This window comes from Leptonychotes weddellii, chromosome 8 (genome assembly GCF_054177405.1).
Source record: "Leptonychotes weddellii isolate Sample4059 chromosome 8, ASM5417740v2, whole genome shotgun sequence".
NCBI lineage: Eukaryota > Metazoa > Chordata > Mammalia > Carnivora > Phocidae > Leptonychotes > Leptonychotes weddellii.
The window spans coordinates 115,589,476-115,614,449 of NC_138376.1; the positions used below are offsets into that span (position 1 = coordinate 115,589,476).

At 36.8% G+C, this 24,974-nt stretch overlaps 1 protein-coding gene across 5 annotated transcripts in view; it reads left to right on the forward strand.

Annotated features, from left to right (window-relative positions):
• The window catches only part of TAB2 (TGF-beta activated kinase 1 (MAP3K7) binding protein 2), a 92,620-nt gene extending 70,222 nt beyond the window's left edge, over window positions 1–22,398 (forward strand). For all 5 annotated transcript variants that reach the window (XM_081829129.1, XM_081829130.1, XM_031021643.2 and 2 more), the window contains 4 exons: window positions 7,569–7,729; window positions 7,941–8,034; window positions 9,339–9,419; window positions 20,360–22,398. In XM_081829129.1, coding sequence (XP_081685255.1) covers window positions 7,569–7,729; window positions 7,941–8,034; window positions 9,339–9,419; window positions 20,360–20,502 — 479 coding nt within the window. In that variant the 3' untranslated portion in view covers window positions 20,503–22,398. The remainder of the gene's footprint in view (window positions 1–7,568; window positions 7,730–7,940; window positions 8,035–9,338; window positions 9,420–20,359) is intronic.
• Window positions 22,399–24,974: the final 2,576 nt, after the last annotated feature.

Consider the following 24,974-nt stretch of genomic DNA (forward strand, 5'->3'; position numbering starts at 1 on the left):
TTTTCATAGTGATTCACCTTGACACCCCTCTTTTCTTTGTCATTCATCTTTCTCAGATTTCTATCTAAAAATCTCAAGCCACAAATGAAAGTGAACTAGACACATAAAAATCCAGGCACTTAGAAGAAAGAATTGCTAAGAAATAGAGGGTCATATCTCTTTCCTACTATCTTCAGAGCACTTTTTATTTTATAATTAACAGACATACTTAAGAAATCCTGAATAGTCTGTAAACTACATTTGTCATTTCTAAGTAATATAGTCATTATAACTCTGCTCTAAGATTTTGTTTTCACTGGAAAGAAATCTCTCATAAATTCTGAGACCATGGATTCACAATATTTTACTTTAGGGCTTCAGTCTAATCATAGGATATATCTTGCCATTTTCCAAAGGCCGGCCATATCTTTAGCCATTGTAAAAACTCCTCTCTTTGTAAATTCCCAGGGATGTAGTATTTTTCTTATTTCAGAAACATTTTGAAGAATTTACTCTTTAACTTCAAAATATCCCACAACCTTCAGCAGCTCTGGCTCCTTCTTTTCTCTTAAGTCTTTTTTGAATCAGATTTCTGCCTGTTGTTAAAGGATATCTCCTACTAATATTGGTCTTCTGTGTAGCTCTCAACTCTGTGGTTTACTTTCCTATTTTGATAGAAACATTAAAAATATCATATTGGGGATTACTGATGGAGCTCTCTGTGACTGGGAGAGTGTTCAGCCCCTGTCCTGGAATGTATGTTCTGAGATGCCTTCATTGGAAAATAAATTTGAATGCTCTTCTATGGTTTTCAAAACTAAGTTGGATCTAGCTTCCCCCCCCCACCCTTTTTTCATTAAGTAAAGAAGCCTTTTTATCTCATAACATATTTTGCCCTAAAGTCAACTTTTTTTCCTGAAATGAGTATTACTACACTTGCTTTATTTCAATTTTATATTCACCTGGTATGCCACTTTCAAGACTTGTCTAGTGGGGGCACCTGGTCACTCAGTTGGGCGGCTGGCTTTTGATTTCAGCATAGGTCGTGATCTCTGGGTCCTGGGATCAAACTCCCTGTCAGGCTCTGCACTCAGCAGGGAGTCTACTTGAGGATTCTCTCTCTCCCTCTTCCTCTGTCCCCCTCCAAATCGCATACATGTGCTCTCTCTCTCTTTCTAAAATAAATAAATCTTTAAAAAAAAAAGAGAGAGAAGAAAAAACACTTGTCTAGTGGCCTTCAAGATTTTCTCTGTATCTTTGGTTTTTAGTAGTTTATGATATGTCTAGTTTGTTTTGTTTTAATACTACTTGAAGATCTCTGGGCTTCTTTGATCTGTGATTTATTGTCTTTCCTTAATTTTATCAGGTATTTGCCCATTATCTCTTCAAATATTTCTTCTGACTTGTTTTTCACTGAATACATGTATATTAGACTGTTTGATATTTCCTGCATCTCTTGGATGCTTTGTTCTTTTTTTCACTTTTATCTTTGTGGTTTGGGTAATTTCTGTCTTTCAGGTTCACTGAGTCTTCTGTGTCCAGTGTGCTGGTAAGTCTGTTGAAGGAATTCTTTATCTCTGATGCCGTATTTACTTTCTAGCATCTGACTTTTTTTTATAATTTCCATTTCTCAAATTATCTCTTTGTTCCTGCCTGTTGTCCACCTTTTTAACTAGATCCTTTAACGTATTGATCACAGTTATTTTTAAATTCCCTGTCAGGTGGTTCTAGCATCTGGGTCATCTTTTAGTATGGTTCTATTGATTGCCATATCTCTTGGTGATAAGTTGGATTTTTCTCTTGCTTTTCTGTGTGTCTCATAATTTCTTGTTGAATGCCAATTACTGTGCGTAAAAAAAAAAAAAACCCAGAAGAGACTAGGATAAGTAGTATTTACACCCAGAAACAAGAACACATCTCTTTTCTGCGGGTTATTAAAGGGCTGAGTCTGTTTAGTCAGGAGCAGAGCTGGGTTCAGGTTTTGATACTGCCTTCAGTGTGTACCACAAACTTTGAATATCCCCAGCAGGTGGCTGCTCTTACTTTGTGTCTCTGAGAGTGGTACCCGAAGCGCAAAATATTTTACTTTAGTCCTTTACTCCTGACCTTTATGTGCTACGATGGGTCCCCTTTTACTCAAACTTCCTAATATGATCAAGTTCCACATGATCTGATAGAGGGCCAAATAGTAAATAAACTATGTATGATTTTGCAGGCCATGCAATTTCTGTCACAGCTATTCAGTTATGCTGTTGTAACACAAAAACAGCCACAGACAATAAGTAAACAAGTGAGCTTGGCTGTACTCCAGTAAAACTGATTTCACAGAACAGGCAGTGGGCCGTTTTTGTCCAGTGGTCCATAGTTTGCTGACCACTTGTTTAGAGCCTTGTTCTTGCATGCACACACACATACATACCCATCTCTCCTACCTCTATAATGTAAGCTCCACAAGGGCAAGGATTTTTGCCTGTTCATTGATTTCACAAGTAGGCTCTCAATATATTAAAAGCATGTGTGAGTGAATTGTTTTAAATGTGTTTCTTATGAACAGCATATAGCTAAATTTTAAAAATCTAATGTGCAAATCTCTTGTATCTAAACAAATACATTTAACTAAATTGCAGTTGTGATTACTGATATATTTGGAATTATTCTTGTCATAATTTTTTTATTTTCTATTTCTTTTTTCTTCCTTTCCTGCCATCTAAGTTTAATCAGATCTTTATTATTTCTCCTTTTGTTTGGTCTTTTAATTTAGAAACTGCATTCTATTTAGCTTTCTCTAGTAGTGATTCCTAAACATTTAACGTGTGTGTGTGTGTGTGTATTTTTTTTTTTAAGTAGGCTCCACACCCAACATGGGGCTTGAACTCAACAACCCCAAGATCAAGAGTCACATGCCCCACTGACTGAGCCAGCCAGGCACCCCTAACATGTATATTTGGTTTAGCAACATTTGAGAGTATTCTTCCTAAATACTTTTAAGACCTTAGAATGCTTCTCTGATCGGGCGCCTGGGTGGCTCAGTTGGTTAAGCGACTGCCTTTGGCTCAGGTCATGATCCTGGAGTCCCTGGATCGAGTCCCGCATCGGGCTCCCTGCTCGGCAGGGAGTCTGCTTTGCCCTCTGACCCTATCCCCTCTCATGTGTTCTCTCTCATTCTCTCTCTCTCAAATAAATAAATAAAATCTTTAAAAAAAAAAAAAAAAGAAAGAATGCTTCTCTGATCTTCATATTTCCAGTTTCTTATTATTTTCTGATGTTTTAGTTGTACTTTTTTCTAAGCAATTTATGCCACCCCACCCACTGCCGTGGTCTTTCTCCTTTGTTTTAGAGTTAGAACTTTATTTGGATTTATCCATCTATTCTTTCCTTTTGTATTAATTTCCTTCTTACCAAAAACATCATTAGTAGTTCTTTCAGCAGCAATCTGTGGTTGATAGATTCCCCCAAACTTTATCTAAAAATGTATTTATTCATCCATGCTCTGATAATCTAGTTAGATCAAATTATGCCATGATCTTCTGGATTCTGTTATTTCTTTAGTTTTGGAAAATTTTCAGCAAGCATCTCTTTGAATTTCGCCTCTCCTCCTTCGCCTCTGTTGTCTCCTTTTGGAACTTCTTTTTAGATTTATGTGAGATTTTTTTAACCCCTTTCATGTTTGCTGTCGCTTTATCTCTATGTGTCTGGGTAATGATCTTAGATTTATCTTCCAGGTCACTAACTGTGTCTTTGACTATGTCTAATCTGCTGCTTAATCTGTTTGACTTTTTCATTTCACTATTTTTCATTTCTAGAGGTTGTTTGTGGTACTTTTCCTTTTTTTTTTCTTCCCGAATTTTTATTTAAATTCTATTAGTTTAATACATAGTGTAATATTGGCTTCAGGAGTAGAATTTAGTGATTCATCACTTACATACAACACCCAGTGCTCATCACAAATGCCCTCCTTAATGCCCATCACCCACTTAGCCCATCCCCCACCTACCTCCCTCCATCAGCCTTTCTCTGTTTGTTCTCTGTAGTTAAGGGTCTGTTATGGTTTGCTACCCTCTTTCTCTCTCTTTTTTACTACCCTCTTCTCTCTCATATGTTCATCTGTTTGTTTCCTAAATTCCACATTAAGTGAAATATGGTATTTGTCTTTCTCTGACTGACTTACTTTGCTTAGCATATCCACTCTAGCTCCATCCAAATCATTGCAAAAGGCAAGATTTCATTCTTTTTGATGGCTGAGTAATATTCCGTGTGTGTGTGTGTGTGTACACATACATATATATATACCACAGCTTCTTTATCCATTCAATAGTCAATGGACACTTGGGTTCTTTCCATAGTTTGGCTATTGTTGATAATGCTGCTTTAAACATCAGGGTGCATGTACCCCCTTCGAATCTGTATTTTTGTATCCTTTGGGTAAATACCTACTAGTGCAATTTGCTGGATTGTAGGGCAGTTCTGCCTTTTTGAGGAACTTCCATTCTGTTTTCCAGAGTGACTGCACCAGTTTGCATTCCCAGCAACAGTGTAAGAGGGTTCCCCTTTCTTTGCATCCTCCCCAACATCTGTTGTTTCCTGTGTTAGTTTTAGCCATTCTGACAGGTGTGGGGGTGGTATCTCAATGTGGTTTGATTTGTATTTTCCTGATGATGAGTGATGTTGAGCATCTTTTCATGTGTCTGTTAGCCATCTGGATGTCTTCTTTGGAAAAATGTCTATTCATGTCTTCTGCCCATTTCTTAACTGGATGAATTATTTGTTTTTTGGGTGTTGAGTTTTATAAGTTCATTGTAGTTTTTAGATACTAACCCTTTATCATATACACCATTTGCAAATATCTTTTCCTATTCTGTAAGCTACCTTTTAGTTTAAGTTTGGGGGGCTCTTTCTGGGCCACTGATTCTCATGGTAGATCATTTTCTTTTTTGGTCATACTTTTCTATTGAGAGCTTCTCTTCATTGAGATTTTTTCTGTATGGGTCCCATAGTAATAGCTCCCTGGTAGTGGAAGTGGGGTGACAGAGCAGTTTGCATTTGCTTCTGCCAGGCACTCCAAGGAAATCACTAGCCTGGGATAATTGTCATAATAATTTCTCACCCTGAGGTTCTCTCTCTGCCCTCACAATATAAATTTTGATCACTCAGATGTGTTATAAGTTGGATTTCAGTTTCTCGGGAAATCTGTTCTGATCCCTGCTTCATAATATAATATTGAATAGTACCACAAATGTATATCTTGTTTTATAATTTCAGCATAAATATAAACCATCATTTAGTCATTAGAGAATATTGAATTTAGTCATTAAGGAGAAAATCTTGAGTATTAATTTTAAGAAATGCTACTTTTAAATAAAATCACAAATTCGAACAAATTTCTAAGTAATGCCACTTGAGACACATTGTTGGTAGATGCTTGGAGTTTAGAAATGAAGGGAAGTATATTATTCTTCATCTTCCTTTGCCTTGTCCTTCATTCTTACTGCAGTCCTACCTCCAGCTTTTCTTCTCTTTGTGTCCCACTCAAAAAATAACAGCCCACATCCTCATCTTCTTTTAGGAGAATGAACAAACCCTAATGTAGAATTCTTATATTTTGGAAATAGAGGGATAAAACTGCAGTTCAGATAAATAAGCCAAATTGATTAAAGCTTGACAAAACAAGCTTGATAGGAAAGTAACAAAGACACAGCAATTTTTCAACCAGGAACATGTTTATCTCCAAAAACACCTCTCTGCAGTCACATAATATATATTAAAATGGGAGAAAGGTTAATTTATGCCCTAGTATTTATTTTTTCCAATAAATAAGAAAGAATTACAGAGGGAAGCATCTATGGATTATAACAGTGTCAGATTTTGTTGGGAAAAATTATCTACTATTTAAGGTTAGTTTTTAAGTACTTGAGCCTAACAGCCTCTCCCACTCCATACCCTAATTCTGGTTCTAGAATACATTGCTAGATTGAATGGCCCAAATATACCTTAATATGCCATAGCCTTTTTCTTATAGCCTTTTTCTTATTTTTTAGATTCATCTGACTGTTCAGCATTAACCTAATCTGTTTAATCTACTTGAGTTTTACATTTTAATAACTAGTTTTCATTTTTAAAGGTTGTTAATTGTACTTTTCTAAATCCACCTGTTTTCTCATGGTAAAATCATCCCACGCTGACTTTTTATAGAAGTAGATACAGGTATCTTCACTTCCAGTTCAGTATACTAAAAAAGAGGCCTACATTGTCCAAGGATTAATCACAAGAGCATACACTGATTTTTATGGCTTAATAAGGTTTCCCAAGCAGTTTATCATTCATGCTACAAGATTGATTGCATAATTTCTTTCTTTAAAAATCTTAGGAAAATAAGGACACCTGGGTGTCGGTTAAGCATCCAACTCTTGATTTCAGCTCAGATCATGATCCTCAGGGTCGTGAGATCGAGGTCCATGTCATGCTCTGCGCTGAGCATGGAGCCTGCTTAAGATTCTCTCCCTCTCCCTCTGCCCCTCCCTACCCTGTGCTCTCTCTCTCTTTCTAAAAAAAAACAAAAACAAATCTTAGGAAAATATTTTCATAAAATATAAGTGATTTCTCTAAGTGGTATCATTTTTACTTTGTGATTTTTCACAATTTGGAGAGCCTGGGTAGCTCAGTTGGTTAAGTGTCCAACTCTTTTTTTTTTTTTTTTTAAGATTTTATTTATTTATTTGACAGAGAGAGACACAGCGAGAGAGGGAACACAAGCAGGGGGAGTGGGAGAGGGAGAAGCAGGCTTCCGCGGAGCAGAGAGCCCTATGCAGGGCTCGATCCCTGGACCCGGGGATCATGACCCGAGGCGAAGGCAGACGCTTAACGACTGAGCCACCCAGGTGCCCCAAGTGTCCAACGCTTGATTTCGGCTAGGGTCATGATCTTGGGGTCTTGCGATTGAGCCCCACATTGGGCTCTGTGCTGAGTGTGGAACCTACTTAATATTCTCTCTCTCCCTCTGCCTCCTCTCCTCCCCCACCCCTGCTCACATGGTTGCATTCTTTCTCTCTTAAAAAAAAAATTAACAATTTAATGTTAACATTCATGTGGATTGAAATCAGTCTGTTTTATTTGTTGCATACATCAGAATGGATTTAGCTTAACCCACATTCCCTTGTGAAATGTCTATAAAGTGTCCATATTAGAATACCTTATGCAGAATCCAAACACGTCAGGCTTCTTATCCTTTCAGAGGGTCAGATGTGAATTAAATAATAGTTAGTAGATTAGTTGACTAGACTACTACCTATTACTTCAGAGAAGTAATAGGCTACTAAAAATACTGTCCTTAGCCATAAAGTGAGTTTATCTGAACACTTTTTAAAAAATATTTTAAACAAGTAGCAACATTTGTCTGCTTGAATAATTAAAATAATTTTCAAGTTAAAAATTTTGAAACTGTAAACATTTATACTCAGAATAGTTTGTTTTAAGGTATCTTGACATGCTCTTGTTTGTAGCAGAAATATTTACTTGTTTTGTTTTACCAAGGCTGCTTAAAGGTTAATTGACTAAAGTGGGTGGGTCCTCATGTTTACTAATATGTGTTGCAGCTCTGTTGGTACACCAGAAGGCCAGAATGGAACGACTTCAAAGAGAACTTGAGATTCAAAAGAAAAAGCTGGATAAACTAAAATCTGAGGTCAATGAAATGGAAAATAATCTAACTAGAAGGCGCCTGAAAAGATCAAATTCCATATCCCAAATACCTTCAGTAAGTCTTTCTATAACTCTTGTGACCTCTGTGCTTGAACATGAGAATAGGCAGTCTGTCATAAGTATAAAAGGTTGATCTGGTTTTCTAGAAATGCTCTTAATTCACACTTGTTTCTTTGCCCTTACCCTCCCCTGCCAAACTCCACTCTTTCTTAACTAATGACAAGAGAATTCAACGTAGATCCTTCTCACACGGAATTATTTTTCAGCTCGAAGAAATGCAGCAGTTGAGAAGTTGTAATAGACAACTCCAGATTGACATTGACTGCTTAACCAAAGAAATTGATCTTTTTCAAGCCCGAGGTAAAGTTCAGTGCATTTTCAACTGAAATCATTGTATTAATTTATCAACTCTTTTCCTGTGGCTGAAAACAAACTTATCAGTTATAATCTTATTGTCTCAGATTTGACTTTGGAGCCAGAAAGTACTAAAAAACTATTGGGTTTTTCTCCCTGCCCCCTCTTCCAGAAGAAACTATGTATTTGGTTTATGAATAATTTGATAAAATTTGTATTATTCAAACCTGCTTTAGTCTCGTGTTAAGGAAAGACAATGATTAGTATGGCTGTATTGTCAAAAGTATTGCTGTAATATATTAGTAGCATGTATAATATTTAATATTGGTTAAAATATAGGTACTCATGTCTTTTTCCTATTTCCCTTCTTTCCTTTTACCTTTCAAGAATCATGCTTTTAAGATCATAGTTAAAAAGACATCCCCACCCTAATGGCACTATCTTAATTGATAAAATAGAGAAGGGAATAAAAATATGGCTTATACATTTTTAGAACAATGATAGCTTATTAGGAAGCTTGAGCTATTAGTGATAAGCAGTACTTGGTTATTGTAGCAAAAAATCTTGACAATTTAATTCAGTTCCACAGACAACTAAAAGGAAATTTTATAACTTAAACCTAATTCTGAAGTTAGGGAAATAATAGAAATATATGAAATAGAAAAGACAGGATAAGAGAAGGAAGCCAACAAAAAAGAAGTCCTTAATTACTCTTTTAAGTGTGTGCCGAAAATCCATCAAACTGAAAGATTATAATGTTGTATTTTCTTTTAAAACCTTAATATATCATGTATCTTGAAACATTCACTGAAGATGCCATAGTTTAAAAGTATTGGTCTAGCAACTACAGTTCTTGAACTTGTTCCTTTTGTCATCTGAACCATTATATTAAATTAGTGCAAGGTTTTTAATACTTATTTGGGGCCAAGGTATTTAGTTGCTTAAGACCATGTTTGATCATTTGAAATTATATTTTAAATTGTTAAATTTTAAGTTATTTTAACTTGTCACATAGAACAGTGGTCTAGTTGTAATTCTGTTACTGTGTTACTAACAGTTTAATTTGACCTCTTCCTCCATTTACCACTTAGACTTCTGTTGTGAGTACTGTATTATACCTACCTCAACTGTTTTGACATCTTTATATGTCAAATCTTTATATGTTAAGATTAGAGGTGCAAAATAAATAAAAGCATTTCTTCTATTTATACTGTGATCTTTTTTAGAAAGAAAATATTAGCTTTTTAAAAAATAAAATTAAATATTTTTGAGCTATAAACATTGATATATTTACTTTTTATATATTTCAGGACCACATTTTAATCCCAGCGCTATTCATAACTTTTATGACAATATTGGATTTGTAGGTCCTGTGCCACCAAAACCCAAAGGTTAGTGTACTCATTAAGTGTGAAAACCATTACATTTTAAAAAGCAAGATTTTAGAAAATTCTGTTTTTAGCAACCTTCCACTCTAGAAGTGCTTCAAACTTTGGCATTCGTGGATGAATTCATTAGGAAGATAGTTGCTTATTTTCACTTACAAGCTGGGGATGGGGGAGGATGCAAAAGTCTAATGTACTTAGCTCTTTAAAAGTAAAATGCATATCCTTAGGATTCATTATATACTCCTAAAATAGCAAGTCTTAGGAAAAAATAATCAGGTGCAAAACTTGGTACTCTTTAAAATTTAGGTAACTGATGAGAACAATACCTTAGGAAAATTTATTTTTCGTGAGCCTTCTGTTTAATTTATGCATAATTCTGTATAATCACAATACTCTGAATTTCAAACGAATGATTTTTGAAAATTATTACCTACTATCATTTTATATCATTGATAATCAGATTTGTATGCACGTGAAACTAAGGTATGTCAAAATATGTGTGTGGATTCTTTTACTTTAGGAATTAAAATAAAGAGAGAAATGAGAACAAGAAAGAATAGGTATGTTACTAACTCTTTGGTTCGTTAAAAGACTTTGCACAGTCTCAGTATCCTTTTCTCCTCACTTCATTTTTGTTTAAATATAAAGTGATTAGGACTAACTGTATCTTCATGGGTTTGTTTGTTTGTTTGTTTTTTAATTTAAATGTTCCTAAACATAGTTAGCTGGAATGCAGTGAACTATTATTACAGCAGAGCCAAAGTGAGATTAGGGCATTTGTCACAGTAAGCAGTGGTTAAAATACTGGATGCCATTTGGATGTTAATTGAGTAAAGGAATAAAGAAAACAATGGCATAGCCTAGCTCCTTAAAATAAGCGAAGTGGGTATTTCCAGACTCTGAATGAGTTGCTTTAATATAACCTTTTCAGTCTCTCAAAAACTAGAATTTTTCTTATAAAAAGGTTCCTGTTTTACTTCAGCATAATCCAGTACTTATGTGCTGAGTGTAGGAAGGAGTATATAGATGGAGGGTAGGTGGAGAATAGATGAAATAAGATTGGTCTTGACAATTTGAAGCAGGATAAGAACATGAGGGTTTATTTTACTATTCTCTCTATATAAATTTGAAATTTTTCACGGAGATAAAAAGTAAGGAAAGGTAGAACAGTAGAACGCGCAGATGGAAGCCTTTCCTTAAATTTAATGTGTCAAGGGAAGGGATCCAAGATGGTGTCATAGGAAGAACCTAAACTCACCTCTTCCCATGGACATACCATATCTACACCTACATATAGAGCAATTCCTCCTGAAGCACTGAGGGCTGATTGAACAGCTTTTGCACAACAAAGGATGGAAGGACCACATAGAGATTGGAAGGAGAGATGGAGACACAGTAACCATGGGACCCCCACCCCCTACACTGTGAACTGCAGAGGGGAGAGAGAGCATTGAGGGACCCATGCACAGATTTGTGATTTAAAGGGCAACTAGTGGGGTGCCGGGGTGGCTCAGTCAGTTAAGCGTCTCCCTTCAGTTCGGTCATGGTCCTGGGGTCCTGGGATTAAGCTCCACACTGGGCTCCCTGCTCAGTGAGGAGTCATCTTCTCCCTCTCCCTCTGCCCGACCCCTACTCTCTCTCTCAAATAAATAAATAAAAATCTTTTTAAAAAATAAAATAAAGGGCAACTAGAATATAAGTGAAGAAAACCCATATACCAACTCTAGGGCATCTACCAAATGGTGGGAAAACTGCTGGAACTCTCTCTGGGGTCAGAAGTGCAAAGCGCTATGTTTACCTTGTCCCACCTAGCATAAATGGGAGCAGAGTCTAGCCACTCTAGCCAGCCTGCCCTCTCAGCAAGAATTGCACCTCTTCCCCTCCGTCAGCTCCAGCCATTCTTCCAAAAGAGCCCCCTGCACCTGTGCCCACCTGAGCTCCGGCCATCCCAGCAAGGTGGCCCACAGTGCAGTGCACACTAGTGCATGCTCAGCCTATACCCACTACAGCTCCAGCCATCCTACCAGGGCATCCCTGCATGGCGTACCCTAGGACTCAGCTCACACTTGTTACAGCTACCACCAGCCAGCCAGAGCTGCTAGGCACATGTAGTCTATACAGGGACATTCCTACACAGAGCCTCTCCTTCATGACTGGGAGAGGTAGCTCTGTTGCCTAATTCATAGAAACAAATACAGAAAGGGCGCCTGGGTGGCTCAGTTGGTTAAGCGACTGCCTTCGGCTCAGGTCGTGATCCTGGAGTCCCGGGATCGAGTCCCACATCAGGCTCCCTGCTCAGCGGGGAGTCTGCTTCTCCCTCTGAGCCTCCCCCTCTCATGCTCTCTCTCTCTCATTCTCTCTCTCTCTCAAATAAATAAATAAAATCTTAAAAAAAAAAAAGAAGAAAAAGAAACAAATACAGAAAGTCAAACAAAATGAGACAGAAATGTGCTCTAAACAAACAAAAAAATTCAGAAAAAGAACTAAATGAAACAGAAATAAACAATCTACTTGATAAAGAATTCAAAGTAATGGTCATAAAGATGCTCATCAGACTTGAGAGACGAGTGGGTGAGTTCAGTGAGAACTTAAGAGATATAAAATATAAAAAGAATCAGAGCTGAAGAATACAATTAGTGAAATGAAAAATACACTAGAGGGAATCAGCAGCAGATTAGAGGATGCAGAAGAACGGATCAACCATCTAGAGCCAGGGTAATGGAAAGCACCCGAGCTGAACAGCAAAAAGAAAAAGGAATGTTAAAAAATGAGGATAGGTTAAGGGATCTCTGGGACATTAAGAATAATAACATTCACGTTACAGAGGTCTCAGAAGGAGGAGAGAGAAAGAAAGGGGCAGAAACTTACTTTAAGAGATGATAGTTGAAAACTTTCCTAACCTGGGAAAGGAAACATACATCCAGGTTCAGGAAGCACAGAGAGTCCCAAATAAAATGAGCCCAGATAGGACCACACCAAGATAAAATGTCAAATATTAAAGATAGACAATCTTAAAAAGCAGTAAGAGAACAGGAACTAGTTATATATAAGGAAGAACCCCATGAGACTGTCAGCTGATTTTGGGACAGAAACTGCAGCCAGAAGGGAGTGGCATGATATATTCAAAGTGCGAGAGGAAAAAACCTACAACCAACATACTACTTGGCAAGATTATCATTTAGAATTGGAGAGCTAGAATTTCCCAGACAAACAAAAGTTAGAGTTCATCACCACTAATCCAGCCTCATAAGAAATGTTAAAGGGACAAGAAAAGGCCATAACTAGAAATAAGAAAATAATGAAATGAAAAAATTTCCCAGGTGAGAGCAAACATATGGTAAAGATAGTTGATCAGTTGCTTATAAAGCTTAGTATGAAGGTTAAAAGACAAAAGTAGTAAAATCAGCTATATCTAAAAAAAAAAAAAATTAGTTAAGGGACTCACAAAATAAAAAGACATAAAATATGACATATACATAAAACATAGAGGAGAAAGTAAAAATGTAGTGCTTTTAGAATGTGTTTTTACTGCAGGGATCATCAACTTCATATGGACTGCTATATACTTAGGGTGTTACATATGAACTTCATGGTAACCACCAACCAAAAACCTATAATAGATACACAAAAAATAAAGAGAAAGGAATCTAAGCATAACATTAAAGAAAGTCATCAGCACAAGAAAGGAACACAGAAGAACTACAGAAACAACCAGAAAACAACAAAATGGCAATAAGTACATACCTATCTACTGATACTTTACTTTAAATGTAAATGGTCTAGGCGCCTGGGTGGCTCAGTCGGTTAAGCGTCTGCCTTCGGCTCAGATATCGGGCTCCCTGCTCAGTGGGGAGTCTGCTTCTCCCTCTCCCTCTCCCTCTGTGTGCTCGCCCTCACTCACTCTCTCTCAAATAATAAATCTTAAAAAAAAAAAAAAAAATTTAAATGTAAATGGTCTGAATCCTCCCGTCAAAAGAGATAGGGTGACTGGATGGTAAAATAGCAAGGCCCATTTATAGGCTCCCTACGAGAGACTCACTTCAGACCTAAAGATACTGACTGAAAAGAAAGGGATGGAAAAAGACATGCAAATAGAAGCAAACAAACTGGGTAGTACTTATATCAGACAAAGGAGACTTTAAAACAAAGACTAACGAGACAAAAAAAGGGCATTATGTAATGATAAAGAGATCAACAAAAGGATATTACAATTGTAAATATTTATGCACCCAACAAAGGAGGACCTAAATATATGAAGCAAATATTAACAGACATAAAGAGAAAAATTGACAGTAATACAATAATAGTAGGGAACTTTAACAGTACACTTATATCAATGGAGAGATCTTCCACACAGAAAAAAAAGGAAACAGTGGCTTATGAGCAACCCATTAGAATACATGGACTTAACAGATAAATAGAGAACATTTCATCCAAAAACAGCAGAATACATATTGTCAAGTACACATGGGACATTCTCCAGGATAGATCACATGTTAGGCCACAGAACAAGTCTCAATGAACTTAAGAAGACTGAAATCATGTCAAGCATCTTTCCAACCACAATGCTATAAAACTAGAAGTCATTACAAGGGAACAATTGGGAAAACACACAAATATGTGGAGACTGAACAACATACTAAACAACCCAATGCATCAGTGAAGAAATCACAGAGGAAAAACCTGGAGACAAATGAAAATGGAAGCACAGGTTCAAATTCTTTTGAATGCAGTAAAAGCAGTACTAAGAGGGAAGTTTATGGTGATAGAGGCCTACCTCAAGAAACAAGAAAAATCTCAGATAATCTAACTTTACACCTACAAGAACTAGAAAAAGAACAAATCCCAAAGTTAGTGGAAGAAAGGAAATAATAAAGATCAGAGTAGAAATAAACAAAATAGAGTCTAAGAAAAATAGAAAAGAGCAATGAAACCAAGATCTAGTTCTTTGAAAACATAAGCAAAATTGATAAACCTTTAACCAGACACATCAGGAAAAAAGAGAGGGCTCAAATAAATAAAATCAGAAATGAAAGAGAAGTAACAACCAACACTACAGAAATACAAAGGATTATGAAAAGTTTTATGCCAGGATTTCAACAACCTAGAAGAAATGGATAAATTCCTAGAAATAAACACTATTCCAGGACTGAATCAGGAAGAAACAGAAAATCTGAACAGACCGATTACTAGTAACAAAATTGAATCCAGAATCAAAAAACTCTTAACAAACCAAAGTCCAGGACCAGATGGCTCCACAGGTGAATTCTGCCAAACATTTAAAGAAGAGTTTGTATCCTTCTCAAACTATTCCAAAAAATAAGAGGAAGGAAAACTTCCAGATTTATTCTATAGGGCCAGCATTACCCTGATAAACAACACCAGACAAAGACACTACAAAAAAAAGAAAATTACAGGCGAGTATCCCAAATGAACATAGATGCAAAAAATCTTCAACAAAATATTAGCAAATGCAATTCAACAATACACTCATTCGCCACAATCAAGTGGGATTTATTCCAGGGATGCAAGGATGGCTTAATATCTACAAATCAATCAGCATGATACACCACATTAACAATGTGATGCAGAAAAAGCATTTGACAAAACTCAACATCTCTTCATGATAAAAACTCAACAAAGTGGGTTTGTAGGGAACATACCTCAACAAAATAAAGGCCATATATGACAGACCAGTAGCTAACATTATAATCATTGGTGAAAAACTGAAAGCTTTTCCTCTAAGATCAGAAGCAAGACAAGGATGCCCACTTTTGCCATTTTTCTTCAACATTTATTCAGCTGGTAGTTCCTAGCTGCAACAATCAGACAAGAAAAAGGAAAGTATCCAAATTGATAAAGAGTAAAACGGTCACTATTTGCAGATGACATGATACTATATATAGAAAACCCTGAAGACTCCACCAAAAAAACTATTAGAACTAATAAATGAATTCAGTGAAGTTGAATTTTATTATATATACAAAATTAATATGCAGTAGTCTGCTGCATTTCTATACACTAACAACAGTGTAGCAGAAGAGAAATTAAGAGAACAATCCCATTCATAGTTGTATCAAAGAAAACTAAAATACCTGTGAATAAATTTAACCAAGGAGGAAAAATACCTGTACTCTGAAAACTATAAGACATTGATGAAAGAAATTGAAGACAACATAAACAAATGGAAAGATACACCATGCTCATGAATTGGAAGAATTGATACTGTTAAATGTCTGTACTACCAAAGCAATCTACATTGAGATTCAATGTAGTCCCTACCAAAATACCAATGGTATTTTTCACAGAACTAGAATAAGCCTAAAATTTGCATGGAACCCAAAAGACCCCAAATAGCCAAAGCAACTTTGAGAAAGGACAAAGCTGGAAGTATCACAATCCCAGATTTCAAGATATGGTACTGGCACAAAAATAGACACATAGACCAATGAAACAGAATAGAGTGCCCATCAATTAATTTACAGCAAAGGCAAGAATATACAATGGAGAAAAAAAAAAAGGTCTCTTCAATAAATTGAGAATATTAGACTGCTACAGGCAAAAGAATGAAACTAGACCATTTATATCATACACAAAAATAAGCTCAAAATGGATTAAAGACCTATATGTAAGACCTGAAACCATAAAACTCTTAAAACACAGGCAGTCATCTCTTGGACATTGGCCTTAGGGACATTTTTCTAGATATGTCTCCTCAGGCAAGGAAAACAAAAGCAATTATCAAACTAAAAAGCTTCTGCACAGCAAGGAAATCATCAACAAAACAAACAGGCAACTACTGAATGGGAGAAGATAATTCACAAACGATATATCTGATAAGAGATTAATATTTTAAATATATAAAGAACTCATACAACTCAACACCAAAAAAAACCCCAAATAATCCAATTTTTAAATGGGCAGAGGACCTGAATAGACATTTTTCCAGCGAAGACATGCAGATGGCGACATGAAAAGATGCTCAGTATCACTCATCATGAGGGAAATGTCAATCTCAAAACTACAATGAGATCACCTCACACCAGTCAGAGTGGCTAGTATCAAAAAGACAAATAAAAATTTTAAACTTAATTAAAAAAAAGACAAGGAATACCAAGTATTGATGAGGATATGGAGAAAAAGGGAATCCTTGTGTACTGTTTGTGGGAATTTAAATTTGTGTAGCTGCTATGGAAAACAGTATGGAAGTTCCTCAAAAATTAGAAATCCCACACAGTCCAGTAATTCCACTGCTGGGTATTTACCCAAAGAAAATGAAAACACTAGCTTGAAAAGATACATGCATGCCTGTGTTTATTGCAGCATTATTTACAATAACCAAAACACGGAAGCAACCTAAGTGTCCATTGATAAATGAATGAATAAAGAAGATGTGGGGTGTGTGCGCACGCAATGGAATATTATTCGGCCATAATGAAGAATGAAATCTTGCCATTCTTAACAGCATGGATGAACCTAGACAGTATTATGCTAAGTGAAATAAGAGAGAGAATATACCATATGATTTCACTTACATGTGGAATCCAAAAAACACAAACACAACAAAACAGATGGAAACTAATAAACGCAGAGAACAAACTAATGGTCACTACTGGGGTGGGAAGAGATGAGCAAAATAGGTGAAGGGGAGTAAGCAGTACAGACTTCCAGTTATAAAATAGGTAAGTCACAGGGATGAAAGGTACAGCGTAGGGCATATAGTCAATATTATGATAACTCTGTACGGTGACAGATAGTAACTACTACATCGTGGTGAGCATTGTATAATGTATAAAATTGTTGAATCACTCTGCAGTACACCTGAAACTAATATAACATTGTATGTCAACTATACTACAATTTAAAAAGTTTATAATATGTCAAATATGAAATATGGCAATTATTACCCAAAAAAAGGGAAAAAAGAAAAAATCTATTAAAAGTTTTCTCACAAAAGATAGAAGCTTTTGTGTGCTTCTATCTATTTATGCTATTTTGGAGAAATAGAGAATCAAACATTTTTGCCTTCAGCTAAAATAGAGAATTATTAGTTTCATTTATAGAGATTTATTTAGTTAGAAAAAATTTTGCACTTCTGCTTTACACTGCAGTGTTTTGTTTTGTTTTGTTTTTAACAGCTAAAATTAGTGTGGAAATCACAAGCCATCCTTTGCAGTCTAACTTCCTCTTTAAATTCTGGTTTCCAAATACTTCTAATAAAAAGATTTGTAAGTTTAAGTACCAAATGCAATTGTGCAAATATAAGAAAACCATTGGAGATTTTTCATTTAAAAAAAAAAAATGTAGGTCCCCTATCGATTACCTTAGATACTACTTAAATAACGAAGAAGGTGCTAGTATTTAATAATAAAGTGTTAGTACAAATAGTCCACTTTCCTAAAAACGTTTGTAGTTAAAAAGGATAGACGAAGTTTTTTAAATGTGTCAGGTGGGAATGTTTTCTAACACCTAAGTGAGACCAAAATTCTATTAAGTAGGGTGGATCCCCAGATTAAAACAATCATTCGATAAAATGTTTCCCAGGTATGAAGTGTAAAATCATTTTCTATGGTAAAAAGTCAAAATTTTAACTTTTTTTTTTTTTTTAAAGATTTTGTTTATTTGACAGAGAGACACAGCGAGAGAGGGAACACAAGCAGGGGGAGTGGGAGAGGGAGAAGCAGGCTTCCCGCCGAGCAGGGTGCCTGATGCGGGGCTCGATCCCAGGACACTGGGACCACGACCCGAGCCGAAGGCAGACGTTTAACGACTGAGCCACCCAGGCGCCCCTTTAAGTATTTATTTTAATGTGGTTTAAGAAATATTACCTAAGTATTGTCAGATCCTCGATTTTTCAAATATTTTAACTTACATAAGCCTTAGATATTTTTAAATTACTCAATATAAAGAAAATTTATTACTCAATTATATTACCCAATTAAAGAAAGTATTTGTTCTATAAATAGCATTCTCAAGTTGCTCTTGAATGTGGCAAAAAGTGTCATGATGCCTAAAAATTATGACCAATGCCTAAAGTTGATAGTTTTGCAATAAAGTGTTCCTTAAGATTAATCGGTAAATAAGATGGGGCGCCTGGGTGGCTCAGATGGTTAAGCGTCTGCCTTCGGCTCAGGTCATGATCCCAGGGTCCTGGGATCGAGTCCCGCATCAGGCTTCCTGCTAGGCGGGGAGCCTGTTTCTCCCTCTGCCTCTGCCTCTCTCTCTCTCTCTCTCTGACTCTCATGAATAAATAAATAAAATATTAAAAAAAAAAAAAAAAAGACTAATCAGTAAATAAGATGCTGCTAAAGGGGGGCAGGACCGACTGGGTGGCTCTGTCGGTTAAGCGTCTGCCTTCGGTTCAGGTCATTGATCTCCGGGTCCTGGGATCAGGTCCTGGGTTCGAGCACCAAGAGCCCCAAGTTGGGCTTCCTGCTCAACGGGGAGTCTCCTTCTCTGTCTCCCACCCCCCAGTTGTGTGCACATGCACACGTGCTCTTTCTCTCAAATAAAATCTTTAAAATCTATATTTTAAAAAATAAAGAGGGCAGAATACCAAACATCACTTAATTATTTTAGATTTGTTATAAAAGCTTGATTTCCGGGCGCCTGGGTGGCTCAGTTGGTTAAGCGACTGCCTTCGGCTCAGGTCATGATCCCAGGGTCCTGGGATCGAGTCCCACATCGGGCTCCCAGCTCAGCAGGGAGTCTGCTTCTCCCTCTGACCCTCTCCTCTCTCATGCTGTTTCTCTCTCGCTCACTCTCTAATAAATAAATAAAATCTTAAAAAAAAAAAAAAAGCTTGATTTCCTCTATTTTGCCTACTAGATACAGTAAGTTTATCTTTTAAATTATCAGAAAAGATACCATTTAGTTACCAACTCAGTAGAGTAGGTGGAATTTGCAAATTAGTATACAGTGTTTTAACATAGTTTGAATCTTTATATTGTAAACCTTGACAAGAGAGCTCCAACAATGCATGCTCCTTTTACTTTAAGCCTCCCCAAACTAATTTGTAGGAATATTATCCTAAATTTCTAATGGGATCCCCCCTCAAAAAAAAGTAGTTTCATAAATGTAATTTCATCTTAGACACAGCCTTGAAGGAATGTAATTATTCCTTATATTTAACATACATTAATCCTTTCAAACACTCTAGAACATTGGCCTCTTAAGGCTGCAGTGGCTTCACTTTATAGGAGAGTTCAGACCTGAAGGGTATGTGGGTTTATCTGAGATCACAGAACAGAGAAGTCATGAGTGAGCAGCAGAGCCAGCTCCGGAACTCCATTCTCGCAGCCCTCAATCTAGTGTTCTTTCTAAGTGTTCTGTAATAAATATGATTTTAAAATAAACTGAGAAATAAAGAGTGGTAGAATCTTTACACTGATTTGCTTCTCCAAATCTATTGTTGATATATAGTTAAGGTTTTTAGAAATTAGCTCATCTTTCTGTTTTTATTTGTGGTGTTCACGGCTTACATTTTTAGCAAACAGGGAACACTTGACAAAAATGTCCATTCCTGGTAGAAAACAGAAATATAAGTACTTCTTCAGTGGGGAACGCAAATCTAACTTTAATGAGACACAGGCTCACTGTCAGTATGGTGGTAGGACACCTTTTCACAGTCCTGCGGTGACATTACGGGAATCTTTGCTGTTGGGTCCCCTATGAATTGATTTCCCTTTTCTCCGGTTCTCAACTGGAGAAAATGACGCTCTCCTCCCCCTAAAGGAGACAGTGAGGTGACGCCATCGGGTCCGTGTTGGTGTTCCCCAGCAGAGAAGCACCGGCTTGCTAGAGGTGGGGGACCCGAGCGCACGTGTCATTTGGTTAACAGGCTGCTCCGTGCTGTGCAGTCCAGATGGTGCTTCACATTGCCAGTCATTTATGACTTTGCCATTTTTTTTTGCTTCTAAGACAATTCGTTTGCTTCCTTACAGATCAAAGGTCCACCGTCAAAACACCAAAGACTCAAGACACAGAAGATGATGAGGGGGCTCAGTGGAATTGTACCGCCTGTACTTTTTTGAACCATCCAGCCTTAATCCGCTGTGAACAGTGTGAGATGCCAAGGCATTTCTGAGCCAAAAGGCCCTGTAGCTCTAAAACCACATTGGAAGTTCAAGAAACGAGTCTGTCATCAGGGGAAAAGTTTCACTGCTACATAGGATTTTGTCAAATTGAAGGTGTGACGAGATGGTGTTGTGCTAATGTTAAATGTCAGCCCACAGAGCTAGTGATACCTCAGTCTAATGTCATGGGCAGTTGAAATTCATCACATGAAAGGGGATCTGCTGAGAGAGCCGGTTGCCTGCTGCCTAAGCACGTACAGTGTTACCAGTAGCCCATTGTGGATAACTCTCAATATACTAATGCCTAGGTGTGCCCAGGACCTTTTCCCCCTCATGTCACTACTGAATTCTGACAGGAGGAAGGAATAGAACGATGGCTTTTTTTTTTAAAGCTTTCGGTGAAACACTACAAACATGAAGAAAAGGAACAAGATGTAACTATTTAAAAACTGTTTGCTGCCGCACGGTGCCAATGAGTAGGGGAAGAACTTCATGAATCTGTGGTACTCGTGGCCTCGTCTTTGTCTTCCCTGAAACGTCTCCACTCTGTGAAGCCAGCATCTGGGGCCTAAAGATGAAAAGGAAAGCAGCATGCATTGTCTGTACAAACGTGCAGTGAGATATCCCAAAGCTTTTCCTACTGTACAGATCTCTCGAGTCTGCTTTCAGTGATTTCTTTATTATTTTCTTATATTTCTATATGTATAGTGTAATAGTCTTTTGTTAACTAATTTTCTTTTCTCCTTTTAGTGATTAAGCACGATCATGTCCCTTTTTAAGCCTTACCTGAGAGAAGCAATGCCTTAAAATAAAAAAGCATTAATGAAATGAAACTGTGCACAAAATAACTTTCCTCTACTTACCCTACTCTGCCCTCATGAGTGCCGATGTTCTGTGAAGACGTGGGGATGCTGCACACTGACTTGCAGGAAATGTACTACAAGACTTGCGTCTCTCTAAGTCACACTATGTCTGCCGACTTCAGCAGTGGGTCACACAGCACACTGATCTTCCACAGGGAAGCTTAAAACGAAAGGTATTTTTAACCCACTGACAGAGCAACAAGGTTAAGCTTGCTTCATCTGCCTGGTGTCCCACAGAACTGTCACAAGAGATTACTATGGGGAAAGTACAGTTTTCAAAACCAGCCACAGCAGCAGAACCTACAGCCCTGGTGTGGGGAGAAGCGTAATTGCTTTACTGTCGGGGCAGTCCGTTTCTAAACCTGACTTGGTGGCAGTATCATGTGTATTTATAAAACGAGGCTAGTCAAATTTAGGACAACTGAAGGAAAGCTGGAAAAAAGAAAAGCAAACTTGAACACTGAAGCAACCTCAAGCATCTCTTTATTTTGATGATATATTTTTATAAGGAAAATAAATATTCAGATGATCGGGAATGTATATAACTAAATGAAATCAAGAAAAAGAAATAACAGTATGCATTTAAAAAACAGAATTATGAAATTATATATCAGTGCTTAGAATGGGGCTAAGGGAAGTGCTGAAATATAGCAAAAGGTAGGAGATAATGTTGACTGTCACCCATTGTAAATGTCTGCAAATGGATATTTTTTAAATAAGCAGGATTATTACAGGTGATCTATATGAATGTCAAAGCCTTGACTTCCGGGCTTTGCATCTTGTATATGGGAAGAAATATGACAATCCTAGTTAATTAGACCATAGACCCAAAGCCCTTACATTTGATGCATTTTGTTTTAAAACTAGGCCTTGTTTTTCAGCTTCATCTGCAGTTCTATGTGAAGATTGATAAATCAGTTTTTACTTGTTTTATTAATAAAACGTAATTTGGATATCTTGAGTTGATGGTTTTGTGATTTAGCTGGGTAAACTATCTTTGTAACAGATAAGTTATTTATAAAAATTAAAAAACTTATATTCTAATGTGGATTTTGTGACTTGTTTTTAAAGTTTGTGGGATAGAAGACAACTTATACCCCAGCAGCACATTTGATAGCTAATTGAAATCAGAGAAAATTCATTCTTCTCTAGAGTCTTCTCGTGACATCATGGCATTCAGCTGCATTTCTTGGATTATTGTTCTCAGTTCCCCCAAGCTTTTTAACTAATGAAAGAGAGCGACCGTGTTTCAAACTGAGCCAAAAATAATGAATGTTGCTTTTTCATAGTTACTGCTTTTCCTTTAGTTTCTTTTGGGGGTTTTAAAGTTTACCTCGTTGAAAACAGGATATCTTGGGCCATTTGGCCTGGGGAGTCATTCAGTTAAGATCTGTTTTATTCCATAATGTGTAGGTGCTGGGGATCTCAGTGGTGCTTCTCTTGGAGAGAACCTTTATATTAAGAATTTTCAGAAAACATCACTCAGCTTTTCTGAGCTTGAAAACAGCAAAGTAGCATTCACTGATTTCTTTGTTGTAACTGTGGAAAGCCCTGCCTTGCCTCCGTTGGTCTTTTAAACTTAGTGGGACAGAAATATTCTTTGCCAAGGAATATGAGGCTGGTGGTCTGGAAACCACCTTCAGGAATTATTGCACTAAAATAGAATTACAGGTACGAAGAACCTCAGAACGATAGACTTCTGTTTCTCATCACTAATTATCCTTGGGTGCTGACATTCTCTATATTTAAAGGTGAGGTGGGCAATTAGCAGTTCATGGAACCTGGACTTCTCAGGAAAACTTTTATATTCACAGCACAGTGGCCAGTATTGCTATTATAACTAATACGTCCTACAAAGACGCATGTTGTATTGCAGATTTTTGTGGGAAATACGAAAGTTAATTTTTCTTTTAAAATTTCCACTTACTTTTTTAAATGACTGATCTAGACCAGTCTGTAGCCTAATATTAATTGACTTTATATTAGAGAATTGAAATTGTGCAGAAAATCAAATCCATGGACAGTCAAAACCATTAGCTGTTAACTTCAAACGTATTTCAATTGAAGCGTTATAAATAGCAGACTTCACTGACATTTCATCAATTACCTCTATCCCAGCTGAATGTTGATGGGACAGTCCAGTGAGCGTTGATGGGACCGTCCAGTGAGCAATGATGGGTTTAAGAAGTGAGTGGTGTAAGGTGTAATAATGTCCAGTCCAGGAGTAATTGAAGTCGGCTGAATTGCCTTAGAAAAGACTGTTGGATCTGTAGTGGCACCAAGGGCCATTCCAGATTTAGTATCTTCATGCTGGGTATTAGCATAGTTTCCCTTATAATATTACAAAATACTTATATTTCGCTATGACAAATGAACATATTTTTGGCTCCAGTTTTTAGAAGCTACAATTATTATAGCCATATTATTTGAAGATGAAATGGTTTAGGGCTGCATTTTAATTTTTATTACTTCCATCTGAAAATAAGGCAACTTGAGAGAAAAGACTTTTAAAGAAAACAGAATTTTGTAGCTTTATATTTGTTAAAGTGGGATTCCCCCACCCTACCCCAGTGTGTTTTGGTAGTTTTGTTTTGTTTTAAGGGAGTGTAATCATACAAAAATGCTTGGTAATGCATTGTCTTTGCAACTATAAATTTTTTCCTATATTATATGTTCAAAAATAGAACTGCCATGTTACATTATAATAGTTCACTGACTTGCCTAGTTATTTAGAAAGTTTATGAAAGCACTTGCATTTTTTTTATTAATTTTTTAAATTCCAGTGGAGTTACCATATGGTGTTATATTAGTTTCAGATGTATAATACAGTGATTCATCAATTCTATACTCAATGTGTTTGCATTTTTAACACCATGGCACCTTGTTCCCTAGATAGACCACTCAAATCGTAAGAATCAGGACAGTTGAAGTCCAATTCGGGCATCTCCCTAGATTTACCCTGTAACCCTAGATTAGTTCTTTGCTTTTATTTCTCGGCCTTGTTAAATGAAGATAATTATATTAATTATGTTTAACCCACCTCACTGTGGCACTGAATGTGAAACTAGCTGAGCCAACCCCTTCTCACTAGGAATTTTGTTGTCCTTAAACTGGGTTATGTTTTTGAATGAATGGACTTTGATGCATTTTTCTCAACAGTATCAGTAAATGAAACGGTAAGTTTGCAATTATTTCTCTGAATTGGGCTAGGGACATCTCAGTGGATCAGAATTTGGTATTTCAGTCACTGCGATTAAATTCTTGCCTTTTAATGTCAAAAGGTTAGTTGCTTTGCAAAGATTATAAAATTATCAAAGGCTGACCTGAAGATCGGGTGTGTTTATATTTCTGTTGTATGTCCAGCTATCTAAAGAATGTACATTTTATGATGGAGTATAACAAATTATTTCTCCAGGAAAATAAATAATTTCTTCAAAGACACCTCTCAAATTTTTTTTTAATCTCCCAGTTGAAGCAGAGGGATATGGGAGAATATTTTTTCCTGAGAAAACTGGTCAAGAGGGGCACCTGGGTGGCTCAGTCGGCTAAGCATCTGCCTTCGGCTCAGGTCATGATCTCCAGGTCCTGGGATCGAGCCCCCCATTGGGCTCCCTGCTCAG